We start from the raw sequence: 14,059 nt of genomic DNA on the forward strand, positions 1-14,059 counted from the left end.
AATGATGGAGAAATAACTCATCCTTACAGAAAAACAATTTCTGTCATCATCTGCTAGTTAGGATGGCTAGTTGGTCATGCTAACTAGCTTTAGCATTCAAGATGCAAGTCAAGACAAAAATAATTTTCCTTCCCAAGTGACATACATGGAATATGGCAGTTTATCAAACAGGTTTATTTACTGAGTTAAACAATTAAAGTGACAGAAAGTGCTATATTTTGTACATCTGAAAATGCATGCCTATAACAATTGATTTTAAAGCAAAGTTTGTACAGTTTTAATATTTACTGGTAATTTTAAATATCTTAATTTCTTTATCAAAGTCCAACCTGATGAGGCCTTCTTTTTTTTTTTTTTTTTTTTGCACATTTGTTTCGTGAGGGTGTCACCAGGACTGGTATATTTTTGGCCCTAATGACCTTCCATACATGCGGGCTTACTGTACATTCCTGCGTCTCCCTGCCCTAGTGGAGGAGGCCTGAACCGCAGCTCGGAGCACAGTTTCCTGTTGAGTTTCCCTGTTTGAGGGACAGGAACTCCCTGCTCTGCTTCTCTCCCCCGCCCATAATAACACCGAGCGAGGAAAGACTTCACCGGCCGACGACAAAAAACAGTCCAAGGACCGAAAACGTTGAAGCCCGGGACGCCCGGGGGTCGCGAGACAGATTAAACCACCGGCTACATGGCGCAGTAGTGGAGTGTATTCACGCACAAGTTTCCCAACAACTCCGGGTGAGTGGAAATGATTGAAGTTGGTTTCAGTGTGTGGACTTCCAGATACCTCGCCCACGACTTGGGAGAGAGAGAGAAAAAAGTTGTTGCACGGCTTTGGCTGTATTCTTTAAACCAGCGCTGTGTGAGAGCAACCAGTGGGGGACACGATGATTTTAGACAGACTTCTGATAATTAGCTTGTAGAGGTGAACAGCTTGTTGCTGCGCAAAGCCATTTTCCTGGCTCACAGGCCCGAGCTGTGACTAATCTCAGGCCGAGCCACGGAACAGGGATAGAGCCATTACAGGTTGGAGGCAGGACTATATACACACACACACACCAAAGAATTCGCAAGTTTTCACACTTTTCAATCGATGTATCTGTTGTTTTGTACTACCTGTTACCTTCTGGAGTGAATTCAACTGTCCGACACACTATCTGGAGCCGAAACGTAGAACTTACTTTAAAGAAAGTAATTTAAATAAGCCAACAAAACCATCTGCAAATGTCGAAAGTTAAAAATAGATCTGTACTTTTGGAGTATCGTTGCCTTTTCCAAATTGTTTCCTCTTTTTGGCAACATTTTTCCTGAAGTTTAGTGCGCGAGTCATCCAGGATTGCTGCGTTCAGGAACTAGATCTCACGAGGCGTTCACTGCCCATTCTTCCACTGTAAGCAGCACGTAAAAGGAGCCACTGTAGAAACCTTTCAAATGAACCCTAGTAATGTTTGAAAAGCTGAAACGAACACCACATTTTTAAATGGATACGTGATAAAATGTTCAACAAACCATCTTCAATGAACAACCTTTTTGACTGGTTAGAGTGAATGTTACTGTTCAGTATGGGTGTGCAGCTTCTGCCCTGCCAGTTTCCAATGTGGTCCAACTACCTCCTAAAGTTCTGCTAATGAACTATCATTTGATTCAGGTGTGTTGAACCAGGGTAACGACTAAAACCTGCAGGACTCAATTTGGACACCACAAGCTACGGTTTCAGAACTTCTTGCTTTAAATGTTTTCTACTTTATTGGTCCAGAAAAGTATTTTAACATAAAATAAATACAAGAACTTCCTCAGACAACCTTTCTTGTACTTAGCCAAGTTTAATAATTGCGTCTGTTTTACTCAATAAAGTCACCGGGTTTCACTATGAAACTTAAAGGAAAGCAAATCGACATGGCCAAAAGTAGAAAAATACTTTTTGTTCCCAACAGTCTCTGTTTAAGAAAATATGTGTAAACTACTCAGTGGAAAAAAATGACAAAAAAAAAGTCCACCTGCAAGCCTGTCATGACAACTGATTTTGCTGGATGATAAATAATCCCAAAATTACTGTGATGAACAATAATTTTATTTTCAGACTATTTTCAAGTGATATGTTGATAATGGTCTAATAATGCAAGTTCACTCTCTCAAAGAGCAATAAATTATAATTTTGTTAAGATCATGTAACTGGAAGATATTTTAAATAACCACAAAACAAACACACACACACAAAATGCCATAACCAAAAAATATAAATGAAATAAAAACCACACAGAACTGAAACCATAAATGAAGTAGATTATGAAAGCTGTAAACAAAATTGCTCTTCAAAAATATTAATAATCAGAATGGATTTCATGGCCATCATTGTAATTTATCATGTGATTAATTGGTTACTGTGACAGCATCAACTCCATTTGATATATTTGATTTGCTTTTTGCCCGATTCCAAATATTGTAAACGTCGCACCTCGGACTCCCCTCATGTACACTGTAGTAGTTCACGTGATATGAGCTTGGAAACGTTTGGAAACGTGTGCATATATATTTTTTTGATGTTCATTTTGCCTCTGCTGCATTTTGTTGAGTTTGAGATGTTTTCTGTCAGCTTTGAAGTCACGAAAGAAGGAAGGAAGAGAGGCAGGAAGGCGATGAGGCATGAAGATGCGTTTCTAACCACATCTGTTAGTGTTTTTGGTGAGAGTGGTGCATATATTTTCCTTTTTTTTCTTCTTCTGTGGTTCTGTGTCTTTACTAAGGATACCATAAAGCCAAGTTAGACCAACCCACATTTCAGTTTGTAGCACATTACAACCACCGAAACTAGCCAGGTTTAAATTAGCTGCCGTTGCTCCAGGTGAGTGGATAAACCTTTGTGTTGCTTGTTTGCTATTTTTTACTCCAGAAGGTCATCAGCCGCAAATCATTTTCAACTCAATTTTCTTGAGTTGAGATTTGATTACACATAAACTTAAACTTAACCCTGAATTCTCCAGAACCCAACCCTCCTCTTGCAGATGTAAACATTTATACATTTATAAAATGTATTTCTACATTTTTCATAGCATGCGCTTTGGATGAGCGTGGTTTTTGCACTGATACGCGGAAGCTGTGGTTTATTACCCTGCAGCATGTTAAAGCTAAACGTTTTCACACCTCTGTCTTGAGATCGTTGTGTTGCTCCTGCCTGGCACAGTTCGACGCACCAACCTGCTGAAGTGTGTTTATTCTGCCACACTTATAAGAGTGACTGTCGACTGTCGTTCAAGGCAGTGTTAGATTCTTGCTTTTGCATCAGTTTCTCACTTAAGAGTGTTGATGACTTTACTCTGTTTGAACAGAGGGTTTAAAAGTGTCAGACATCTTGCATTTTGTTATGCGTGACTGTAAATCGTTCTGTCCAACACAAAGTTGGTTCCTCTTTTAGAAAATGTTCGACATCTGTTGGATTTATTTTATTACCTTGAAATGCTTCTTCACTTTAGTGGCAGACTAGACTAAGTGGGGATGATACAGGTGAACAGATTGACCTGTTTTTGGTTGGTCAAATACTTAAAAATAAGCTCTTTTTCCTGTTTAGTAAATGAATCATACTTGAATTCACTCTTATTTAAAAAAAAATAATAAATTAAATTGTCAGTTATTTGGGTAAAGTTTAGAGGCATAAGCTTTGTCACACAAGTAGGGATAATTTTGCAAGTCTTTCAGTTACTGTTGGATTCAAAACTTTTGCATTTGTCAAACAACCAGCAGCACATTTGTTTTTCTTTTGTTGTCGGGCTTTATTACATTTATTGCATGAATTGTAGCAGGTTAATGTTACATTAAGTTTAATGTTATTCATATAAGGTATTTTTTTATAAAGTTTATTATATAAAAATATGCTCTTTACATATTTGTAGCATGACTCACAGTGCTAAGATCCTCCTGGCTCTGATTGGTTGTTTTTGAGCATCATATTTCTTCTGATGGCAGTAGGACCACAGGGAGAAGGATGATATGTTTATTTATTTATTTACTCTCCCCAAACATTATTTGTCAGGACATAGTGACAGTTTAAACAAATATATATAGCAACTATCCGTCCTTCCAACCAACCTCTTGTCCCTTGTTGGGGTCGGGAGGGTTGCTGGTGCCTATCTCCAGCTGACGTTCTGGGCGAGAGGCGGGGTACACCCTGGACAGGTCACCAGTCTGTCGCAGGGCAACACAGAGACAGACAGCACAAACAACCGTGCACACACACACACACCTAGGGAGAATTTAGAGAGACCAATTAACCTGACAGTCATGTTTTTGAACTGTGGGAGGAAACCGTAGTACCCGGAGAAAACCCACCATGCACAGGGATAACATGCAAACTCCATGCAGAAAGACCCCAGGTTGGGCATTGAACCCAGGACCTTCTTGCTGCAAGGCAACAGCTCTACCAACTGTATAACAACTATATTTCTACAAAAATATAGTTTTTTTTAAATAAAAAAAAAACAACAACTACATACTGTAATTTTAAAAGAAAGCTTTGATATTTGAGAGTTTTGTATGTGTTGTCAACTTTAGAAAAGAAATTCAGAATCAATCAAAATCATGTCAGATCTCAGAAAATCAGAAAGAATCAGCATTGACCCTTAAAAATCTGATCAGTACATCGTGTCCTGCAGTGTTTCCTGTTGTCTCATTTCAAACTAAAGTTACATTAGAATGGGACATGTTAGAAATAGATATCATGGATTTTGAAGCACAAATATTTGATCCAAATTTCCAGTAAATGTTAAAGCCACAAATGTAAAAGCAGTCGCAAGAGGCACTAAACTAGAAAATCTTATGGTGCAAATGTCTGAAAGTTTGAAATGGAAAACCTGTAGGAACCCTGAGCTTATTTCTGGTTTATTTCTGATTCTCACCACCTGCTGCTGCAGCATGTGTGCTCCACCTGCCTCTGCATGCAAAACATTCAAACTTCATTCGACTAATCTTTATTTGAATTTATTTTTTTTCTCTTCCTCATTTCAATATATTTGGACTCGTCTCCATTTTTAGTATTGTTGATAAAACCAGAAAATAATTCTACTGAATATGATACTTCTTATACAAAGAGTCTAAAACTGCTAAATGTTTACGCTTTTCTTTTAATTTGTTAAAAAAAAAAAGATCTTGGAGGAACTGAATCAGAAAAAGATGCCAAATACGGTAATGGTTATGAGTTTTGGTCGTGTCACAACTGGGTTATTTAGATTCTGCTGATAATGGCACGCAAAACCTTCCGCAATTAATCAATTAATAGCATGATAAATTAACATGAGCTTGATAATTTATTTCCATTCTGATGATTATTATTTTTTGATGAGCAAATTTTGTTGACAAAGACTTCATTGCATTTTATATACAGTTTGGGTTGTGTGTGGTCTTTATTTCTATTTTATTTATTGTTCTTGGTTATTTTCGTTTTTGGACACTTGATCACTTCCAGTTCCTGTTCAAAGCGTTCTTTACCAAATTAAAGTTTAGTGGTAATTGAGAGGGCAAAGTTGCATTATGATTCTATTGTCACTATATTACTTGAAAATGATCTCAAAACAACATTTTAATTTATCTCAATAAATTACTGGGACAATTTGTCCTCCAGCAAATATATTTTATTTTGACTGATGGAAACGTAAAAAAAATTTTCACTGTGAAGTTTATACATATTTTCTTAAATGGAGACTGTTGGGTACAAAGAGTATTTTCTGTTATTGACCCACGCCTATTTTTTTAAAAAGGTTTTTAGCTTTAGCTGTACATTAGCAATCTCACCAAATAGTCACAATCTTCGTGTTAAAGTCTCATCTTTAGCCCAGGTGAGGCTGTGAAGGAGTCCTGCTGAAACCACTCCATTCATCTAAAAGTAGAAAGTGTGATCCATTTTATTGGGTTTTTCTGCTCCAAGGAAAATTAAATGTGGAGCCTTCGTTGCTTTATATACATATAACAAAAAAAGTTTCTCTGAAGAAGAGTGGTTCTATTCAGGAACAGAACCTGAAGAATAGACTAACGTTCTGAGTGAGCTCCGCTATCTGTATCCTGACCCGGTTAGCATCTTTTCCAGACTTCAGACATGGCTGCCCTGCCAAGCTCAAAAGGAGAAATAATTGGACCTGATTCAAATATCACACACACCGATGGGTTATGATTGCCTTTTGTTTGTTTGTCTGAACACCCGAGCTACCTCCTTTATTCTGGCTTAAGCTCCTTACTGTGTATTTACTCGGAGACATGTTGTGCTGCTTCAGCAGACTGATTTAACCCTTAAAGAGAAACGACTTCCCGTATTTGTTCCTTGTCAAACAGCAACAGGAACTGGGTTAAAGTAAAAACCCACCAACGTTCCTTGTTTTAGACAAATAAAAGCATGGCATCTTTCCACAGCTAAAGATCGCTTGTACTTTATAAAAGTGGTCTCTGTTCTTGATTTACCAAGAATTTCTGTCTAGGCATCAGGAAGTTGTAAAAAGGTTGGACATTTCTCATGAAAGAAAAGCTGGACTTGTCTTGAAGCCGGCTGTGCGTCACGTGCTCGTCATCTCTGAGGTTCGTACTTCCCATTTGCAGTCAGTGACGCTGCGTGGAGTTCATTTTACCAAAGTGAAAATGCTGAGACAAGTTGGTAATGCTGTCTTTTTTTTATCCATCCTCATCATTCTTTGTTACCATGTTTCCTTGTGTCCTAACCACATCTATTATTAGGTTTGATCATTTTGAGCACTCTGGGGTAAACACCCTGATGATTTCATCAAGCACTCCTACCCAACCTCAGTCACATCCAGTTCACTGTACGGGGTTACAGTTCTAGAAATGAAAGCAGACATCAACCTGATGTCAGAAACTGACCAACATCGTTCATACATTTATTATTTGACTTGACTTAGCTTCATGAGAGCAGGTCCTTCAGAGCTTTAATACCACAAAGTAAAATCAAGCATTTTGTTTTGATTTACTGAAACTGTCAGCTTGTTGTTGTTAACCCCCTGAACAAACTCAGACACTGCAGTCTCAACAGAACAAGGAAGTATTTAAAAATAGTTTACACATTGGGTAATGCATGAGGAGTTTTTTTTTTTTTTATCTTGTGCGGTTAACAGTGACTGCCATTAGTTGAATCATGCATGCTAAGTTTGCATTGAACCAGTCATTCATGCAGATACAACGTTCTTACAATCCTAATTTAAAAACTTTTTTTTAAAAATCACCTTGCTGCTGCGGTTCAGGTTATCTGGGATTTCTCTGTATTTTACTGGAGCTTTTTTTATTATTCACATCATGAAAACACCATCTGTACTTTTGGTGACCAAAGATATTTCCAAATAGCTGAATTCATCTTTGCTGTGGTTAGCAAAAGTAATTTGCTAATTTTTCAGCCAGGTAAGCAGCAGTGCACAGCAATAGGTGGGGGAGGAAATGGCGTTTTAGTCACTGCTCTGTACAGTCAGATTTCTAGGCACTCTGGAACTTTCTCTGCCATCTTATTTAAAACAGTGTAAACTAGGAATGAAGGGTTTTATTTCTTTCAATTAGCATGAGTATCATCTTTGATGTTATGGCAAAAGATGCCCAGCAAACAAGGTTTCCAGATTTAGCTAACTGTGTTGCCATTGACCACATAATTTAGCAATTTCACATTTCAAAAATAAATGTGCTCAATGGAAACATGGAAAAAAATAAATAAATAAAGGGAACACTTAAACAACACAATATAACTCCAAGTAAATCAAACTTCTGTGAAATCAAACTGTCCACTTAGGAAGCAACACTGATTGACAACGGGGACCCTCATCGGGTCAGTCAGTGTTGCTTCCTAAGTGGACAGTTTGACTTCACAGAAGTTTGATTTACTTGGAGTTATATTGTGTTGTTTAAGTGTTCCCTTTATTTTTTTGAGCAGTATATATTTAGTTTGTTTTTGCTTGCTCTTATTGCATTTAGACCAGATCCAAAACCTACTGGGAATCCAAACTCTTGGATCACTGGTCTTGTTCTTCTTTGTGGCATCACGTCCTTTTAAACCATGAAGTTTATTTCTGGGATTTTTTGTTTTATAATACTATAGGGACACTTGATTTACCAGTTACTATTAATCGACGCTTTTTGGATTTATTGCATTAAGAACAAAGTTTTGCGTCCTACTACAGATTCCATTTTGTCTGTCAGCTCTGAAATGTAGCTTGAATTCAGCGACAATGTGACAAACATTGACTAATAGAGAGAGTGTGCAGCAAAAGAAGGAATAAGATTTTCCATTTTTTATGAAGTCATTAATCTTTAATCTTTCAGATATTTACTACATTCATAACAAAATGCAGCAAAGAACATGTTTGTAGTATTTATAGACTAAACAAAATGAAAGTTTTTTTTAATGAATGCCTTAAAATGTTTCGTTATCAACCCTGCTGATTGCTGAAAAATTGACCAACTTTCCTCACTGTGGGTAAATTGCTAACTTGTTTGAGTTACTGGCTGTCAAGTGTAGTGAGTCAGACATTAAAAGCCTGATGTGGGTAAAACAGATCTTTTATCTAAAAATAGCCAAAGTTTCCCTCAGCCAGCTGTGAGTCAGTAGGCCGGGATCCTCCATCTTTTTAACTCTAACCCTTACACTACAGCTCAAAAATGTCATGCGGTCTTCTTGCAACCTGCCGTTGGTTCTCTTTCCTTCACTTCCCTCTGGAGATCCGGTGACCTGCGCTGACACCGATCCTCCTCCCGCTGACCTGTGAGGTTTTCGTCGGTTCTTCTGTGGGATGTGGTTACGATTGCTGCGGGTTTGTGTTTGCAGATTGTGACGTCCGCATGTCAGCAGGACTGTGGGAAAGCAAACTGAATCGTATCACATCACACCTACAGCACTACTGTAGCTAGCGCTAATCTGGTGGCTACATCACTGAGGAGAGTGACACTAAACAACACAGAAAGCTGCCTTCTCTTTTATTGCTGATAGCTTTTTCAATGCTTTGGATTGTGAGTCTGATATTTTTATTTGTGGTAACTTCTTTTGTCGTCTTGCACAGTATAGTATTATTACCATTGCTACTACTGGAACCTACAGAGCCCCTAAAGGGACATTGAAGAACAAAAATTAACTTTCTAGTGCGCATCACATACTATATTGTGTGCACCAGATGGTATCTGCTGTCCACGAGATACTGATTGGTATGCGATAGTTTTTTTTTTTCTTTCTTCAATGCTGCTAATTTTCGCTGTTGCAATCTTGTTTTTTATATATTGTCTTTTTAGGAACTATTTTTCTATGAAACTTAATACCTGATGATGCTGTAGCACCTTAATTTCCCCTTTCCATTCTATTTTTCACTGTGTTTTAACTCTATCACATTCTAGATGCTTTGGAAACGGTTGAGTGATTAAAAATGAGCTTCTCTACGTTTTTGTGCTCACACGCTTGTCTGTACATGACTTAAGCAAAAAAAAAAATAGTCTGGTATGTTGTTGCCAAACTGCGGCCAGGTGACGGGGTTGTGTCTAAAGTGAAACACAGAAAGATGTGCAGAGGAATGAGAGGGAAATACCAAACCGGTGAGACGTTCTGTTCAGCGGCCCACGGGTCAGGATTTAACCCTGACCCGGATTCTGAACCTGCATGGACAGGAAGCGTTGGGCATTTACACAGCTGTTTGCACAAGAGGAGCCTAAAATTTAGCTTTTCTTTTTCTTTTCTTTTCTTTTTTTTTTTAGCTTCCTGTGTTTGGGAAGCTTTAACACTCCTCCTCCTCCATCTATGAAGCTGCTCTAAGGAGAAGCAGGGACAAGTCGCATACACATTCAGTCAATATTCAATAAATTAGAATATTATTGACATTTTATATATTCATAACAAACAAATTCTATTCTTCAAAACCTTTATTTCTGTTAATTATGATGATTTTCCACTTGCATGACAACATGACATTTAAATCGGATCAATTAAAAAACGATTTTTAAAAACAGAAATGTGGACTTAATGAAAAGTGTGTTTTATATCTGCTTAAAGGTTATTTTTCAGAGAATATACTTTATTGATCCCCAAGGGGGAATTGCTTATATGCTGACCGATACTCCATCCAAAGTGTTCAATATTAGTAAATACTAATATAACCATAAGCCATATAAAATTTCCATCCATTTTCTTTACACCCTTTTCCCTTAATGGGGTCGGGAGGGTTGCTGGTGTCTATCTCCAGCTAACGTTCCGGGCGAGAGGCGAGGTCACCCTGGACAGGTTGCAGGGCAACACAGAGACACACAGGACAAACAACCATGCACACACACTCACACCTAGGGACAATTTGGAGAGGCCAATTAACCTGACAGTCATGTTTTTGGACTGTGGGAGGAAACCGGAGTACCCGGAGAAAACCCAATACATTCATCTATAAATAAATGAGTCCGGAAATATTTTCAATCTTTTTCATATTAAAAGAAAGACATCTAGTTTTCAAATTGTTTTGGGCTCAGTTGAATAAATTTATTCTCAGTTATAAGAACCGGATTTGGGTCTCTTTTGTTCAAAGCACTTGCAAATATTTAGCCAAGTTTAATAACTTGCATAAAAGCTGATTAGAGAGCAGCAAAGTCTCTGGATAGAGGTGGTTCTACTTATTCTAAAAGCTCAATTATGAAGGGACAAATACTTAATATTTTCCATTGTAAGACATTTATGTCTGTAATAATTTTATCCTGATTATAAATAATAAGTCTCCATCTGTGTCAACCACCTGCTCTACAGATCAAATTTATATCGTTCTTGAACTGCAGTTGGGAGCCACAAATGACCCCTGGGCTCTGATATATAACACCCTGCTACAGTGTTCATGACCCTTGACCTTTTGGATTTTTGAAGGAGCTCAGTCCAGGATATTCCTGGAAAAAAGAAAACCCTATTGGAAGCCGCCAAAGCTAAGATCAGAGTTTTATGTTCCAGCAGGACAAAAAACTTAACGACCAGCCTGACCTACAATTACAAAGTTTAGATCAGAGCAGATTCATGTGTTAGAATGACCTAGTTAAAGGCCAAGGCTAAATCCAAATGTGGAACTGTGGGAAGACCACAAACTGATGTTCAGACATGCTCCATCCAATGTCGCTGAGCTTGAGACGTTTTGCAAAACAGTATTGAGTAAAGGTTGAAGTTCCTACAGTTTATACTCACCTCATAGTTGTTCATTTTCTTTTGTTTTCTGTTGCTTAAAACCATTTTGCAAGGCACTGTGGCGGCTGTTCAGATGAATGTACAGCTGTCAACATTTTATCATATGGTTTGAGTGACTTGGCTCAAATAGACTCGTGTTTCACGTTCCTCTTCTGGTTTTTAAAAAGCATCTTGGTAATGTGCATCAGAACAGTATCAGAATCTCCTCTGTGTCTTTGGACTGAACAGAAATTGAATTGACGTTTGAGTTTGTTCCTCCAGGTTTCAAAGTTCTGCTTTAATTCTGCAGCTATGGCAGCATAGAGATGTGTTTCTACACTAAAGTTTTAAAGCCTTTCTTTCCTGTTACTTTACAGCAAATATGGCGTCCACTGTAACGCTAGAAGATGCTCTGTCCAACGTGGACCTGCTGGAGGAGCTACCGCTGCCCGATCAGCAGCCATGCATCGAGCCGCTCCCCGCCTCCGTCATGTACCAGGTCAGCGCTGGGATGGCTCGTTTCTACCGCTGTGCTTGTTCTCTTTAGGGCGAGATGGTGTCAAAATAAAATCTGATATATATATATTTTTTATACCAGGTTCAATTCTAATATTTTTTCTTGTTTTCTTTTCCAAAAAAGAAAAGAAATTACAAATGAAAGAAAATATTTTCAAAAAGTGATTTTTATTTCAATCATCCCTTCTGTTAGTTGTACGACGAAGTATAAGGGCCAGACTACAGGACTCTTTTTTTTTTTTTTTTTGTTTAATTACAGGAAAGTTGTCACACTTTTAGCAGAATAAAGACGCAGTTTTACCAGAAGAATGTCTTGAAATTACGAGAAAAAAATTGTTTTAATGAGAAAAAAGCTTGGATAATTATTTTTTTGTTTCAGTTTTCATACAATTACTACTTAATTCTCCTAAAATTAAGACTTTATTCTCAAGTTGTTTTGACTTTATTGTCATTTGACTTTATTCTCATCTTACTACAACTGCATTCCTGTAACATTATGCAGGGTTTCCCCCAGTGTAAGCCTGGCGGGCCACCAGGCTTTACTTGTGCCCCCAGCAGGCTAAGCATTACTTATTTATTAAAATGTTTGCACTTTTTTAAGATTTTATAGTTGGTGTTCAGGTATTAATCTTCCAATCTTTCAGTAACACATGATTATCAAGTAACATTTAAAAATTTCCTGTCAACTTTAAAACATTTTTAACTCAAAAACACGACAGGCTGCTGGATGAATGACTGCCCTGGCGCCCAACCACCAGGCTTAGCAAGCTTCCTGGGGGAAACCTTGGAAAAAAAAAAAAAATATATATATATATATATATATATATATATTTATTTATTTATTTTTTGTTGTTTTGCCTGACCCTTTTGCCGTATAGTTGATCTGAATTCAAAGTCTAAATAAATAGAAGCAGTAAAACATGCTTGTCAAACCAGATGGTGGCACTGGGTGTTCTGACATCACTTTGGAGAGCAATGGTGAAAAATTTATAAAATTATATCTTAAAAAAACGAAGATTCAACTAATCGATAAAATTTATTTCTGCATTTTTACTTTTTTTTTAATGGCAACCTGATCTCTCTCTTTGTTAAAACATTCATAATAATTCTCCATATCTGTTGCTCCATATTCACTGTTGTTTCATTTTCCCAACAGCCCAACTTCAACACCAACTTCGAGGACCGAAATGCTTTTGTCACCGGCATCGCCAGATACATCGAGCAGGCCACCGTCCACTCCAACATGGTACGTCTCTGCTCTGCATCTGTTCTCTAGCTGGGGGGAACAAAAACGCACACAAACTCACCAGAACGGGTGAGTGGGTTGTGGGACTTCGCCGTCCCTGCAGCACATTTGGTGCTGTGAAGCAGGCGGCTCACAGGATCCAAACCCTGGAGCAAGCGGCCCAGGGACAAACAGCAGCTCTTGTCAGGAATAGCAGGTCTTTGTCTCTAATTAGTGATAGATAATTGCTCTGGGTGGGGATCAAACCGGACTTTGTTTGGAGGAAGGGCGGGTTCGCACTCCTGCCCTCGGGGAATAAACTCGCCGCAGAAGCAACCATGCATGCATCTTGTGAGGTTTTGTTTTAGTTGAGGCTGTTTGAAGTGACTGAATATTTTTGTTTGGGTCAGAATGACATGTTGGAGGAGGGGCAGGAGTATGCCGTCATGCTGTACACCTGGAGGAGCTGCTCCCGTGCCATACCGCAGGTAAACTGGACTTTTCTAACTAGGAACGCACCGATTCACTTTTTTCACTTCCAATACCGATATCTGAGGTTATTATTGGCTGATGCCGATCTGATTCAGAAAAACGGCGCTGAATTTACTTGAAACGTTTCTTTTCTTTAACGGACTTAAATGTACTGAATTACAAATTTATTTAATAACTCTGCACCAGTACAGCCCACATAAATACACCAGTAACTTCACAAGCCTGGTTGAACATGTGAAAACAAACCCATTGTCAAAACAGGTTGACCAAGGTAGGTTGACTACCATGGTCAAACGTAAAAATAAATTGCAACAAACCTTTTTTGAAATAGTTCAGAAAGTGAAATTAGAAATATAATGTAAAATAAATAATAAAGCATGATGTCGCTCAGAGCGTAGAATTAGACTGAATAGATCTGCCCTTATGAAGGGCAGATCTATTCTAGAGATGCACAAACTATAGTTTTTGTCAATATTGGTACCGATATTGGTATCAGATCGGTGCATCTCTAGTTCTAACAATGATTCTTTAATCTTCGTCTTTCTTTTCTCAGGTGAAATGTAACGAGCAGCCAAACAGAGTGGAGATCTATGAGAAGACTGTGGAGGTCCTCGAGCCAGAAGTCACCAAGCTGATGAACTTCATGTACTTCCAGGTACCGTCCTAAACACTACTAGGACGGTACAGAT

General features: G+C 38.2%; 1 protein-coding gene across 1 annotated transcript in view; it reads left to right on the forward strand.

The window, feature by feature from the left end:
- The first annotated feature begins 428 nt into the window (after positions 1-428).
- The window catches only part of cyfip1 (cytoplasmic FMR1 interacting protein 1), a 33,394-nt gene continuing 19,763 nt past the window's right edge, over positions 429-14,059 (forward strand). The window contains exons 1-5 of the mRNA XM_008407624.3: positions 429-732; positions 11,515-11,636; positions 12,810-12,899; positions 13,289-13,366; positions 13,924-14,025. Coding sequence (XP_008405846.1) covers positions 11,520-11,636; positions 12,810-12,899; positions 13,289-13,366; positions 13,924-14,025 — 387 coding nt within the window. The 5' untranslated portion in view covers positions 429-732; positions 11,515-11,519. The remainder of the gene's footprint in view (positions 733-11,514; positions 11,637-12,809; positions 12,900-13,288; positions 13,367-13,923; positions 14,026-14,059) is intronic.

This window comes from Poecilia reticulata, chromosome 4 (genome assembly GCF_904066995.2).
Source record: "Poecilia reticulata chromosome 4, P_reticulata-male-v2, whole genome shotgun sequence".
NCBI classification, from domain to species: Eukaryota; Metazoa; Chordata; class Actinopteri; order Cyprinodontiformes; family Poeciliidae; genus Poecilia; species Poecilia reticulata.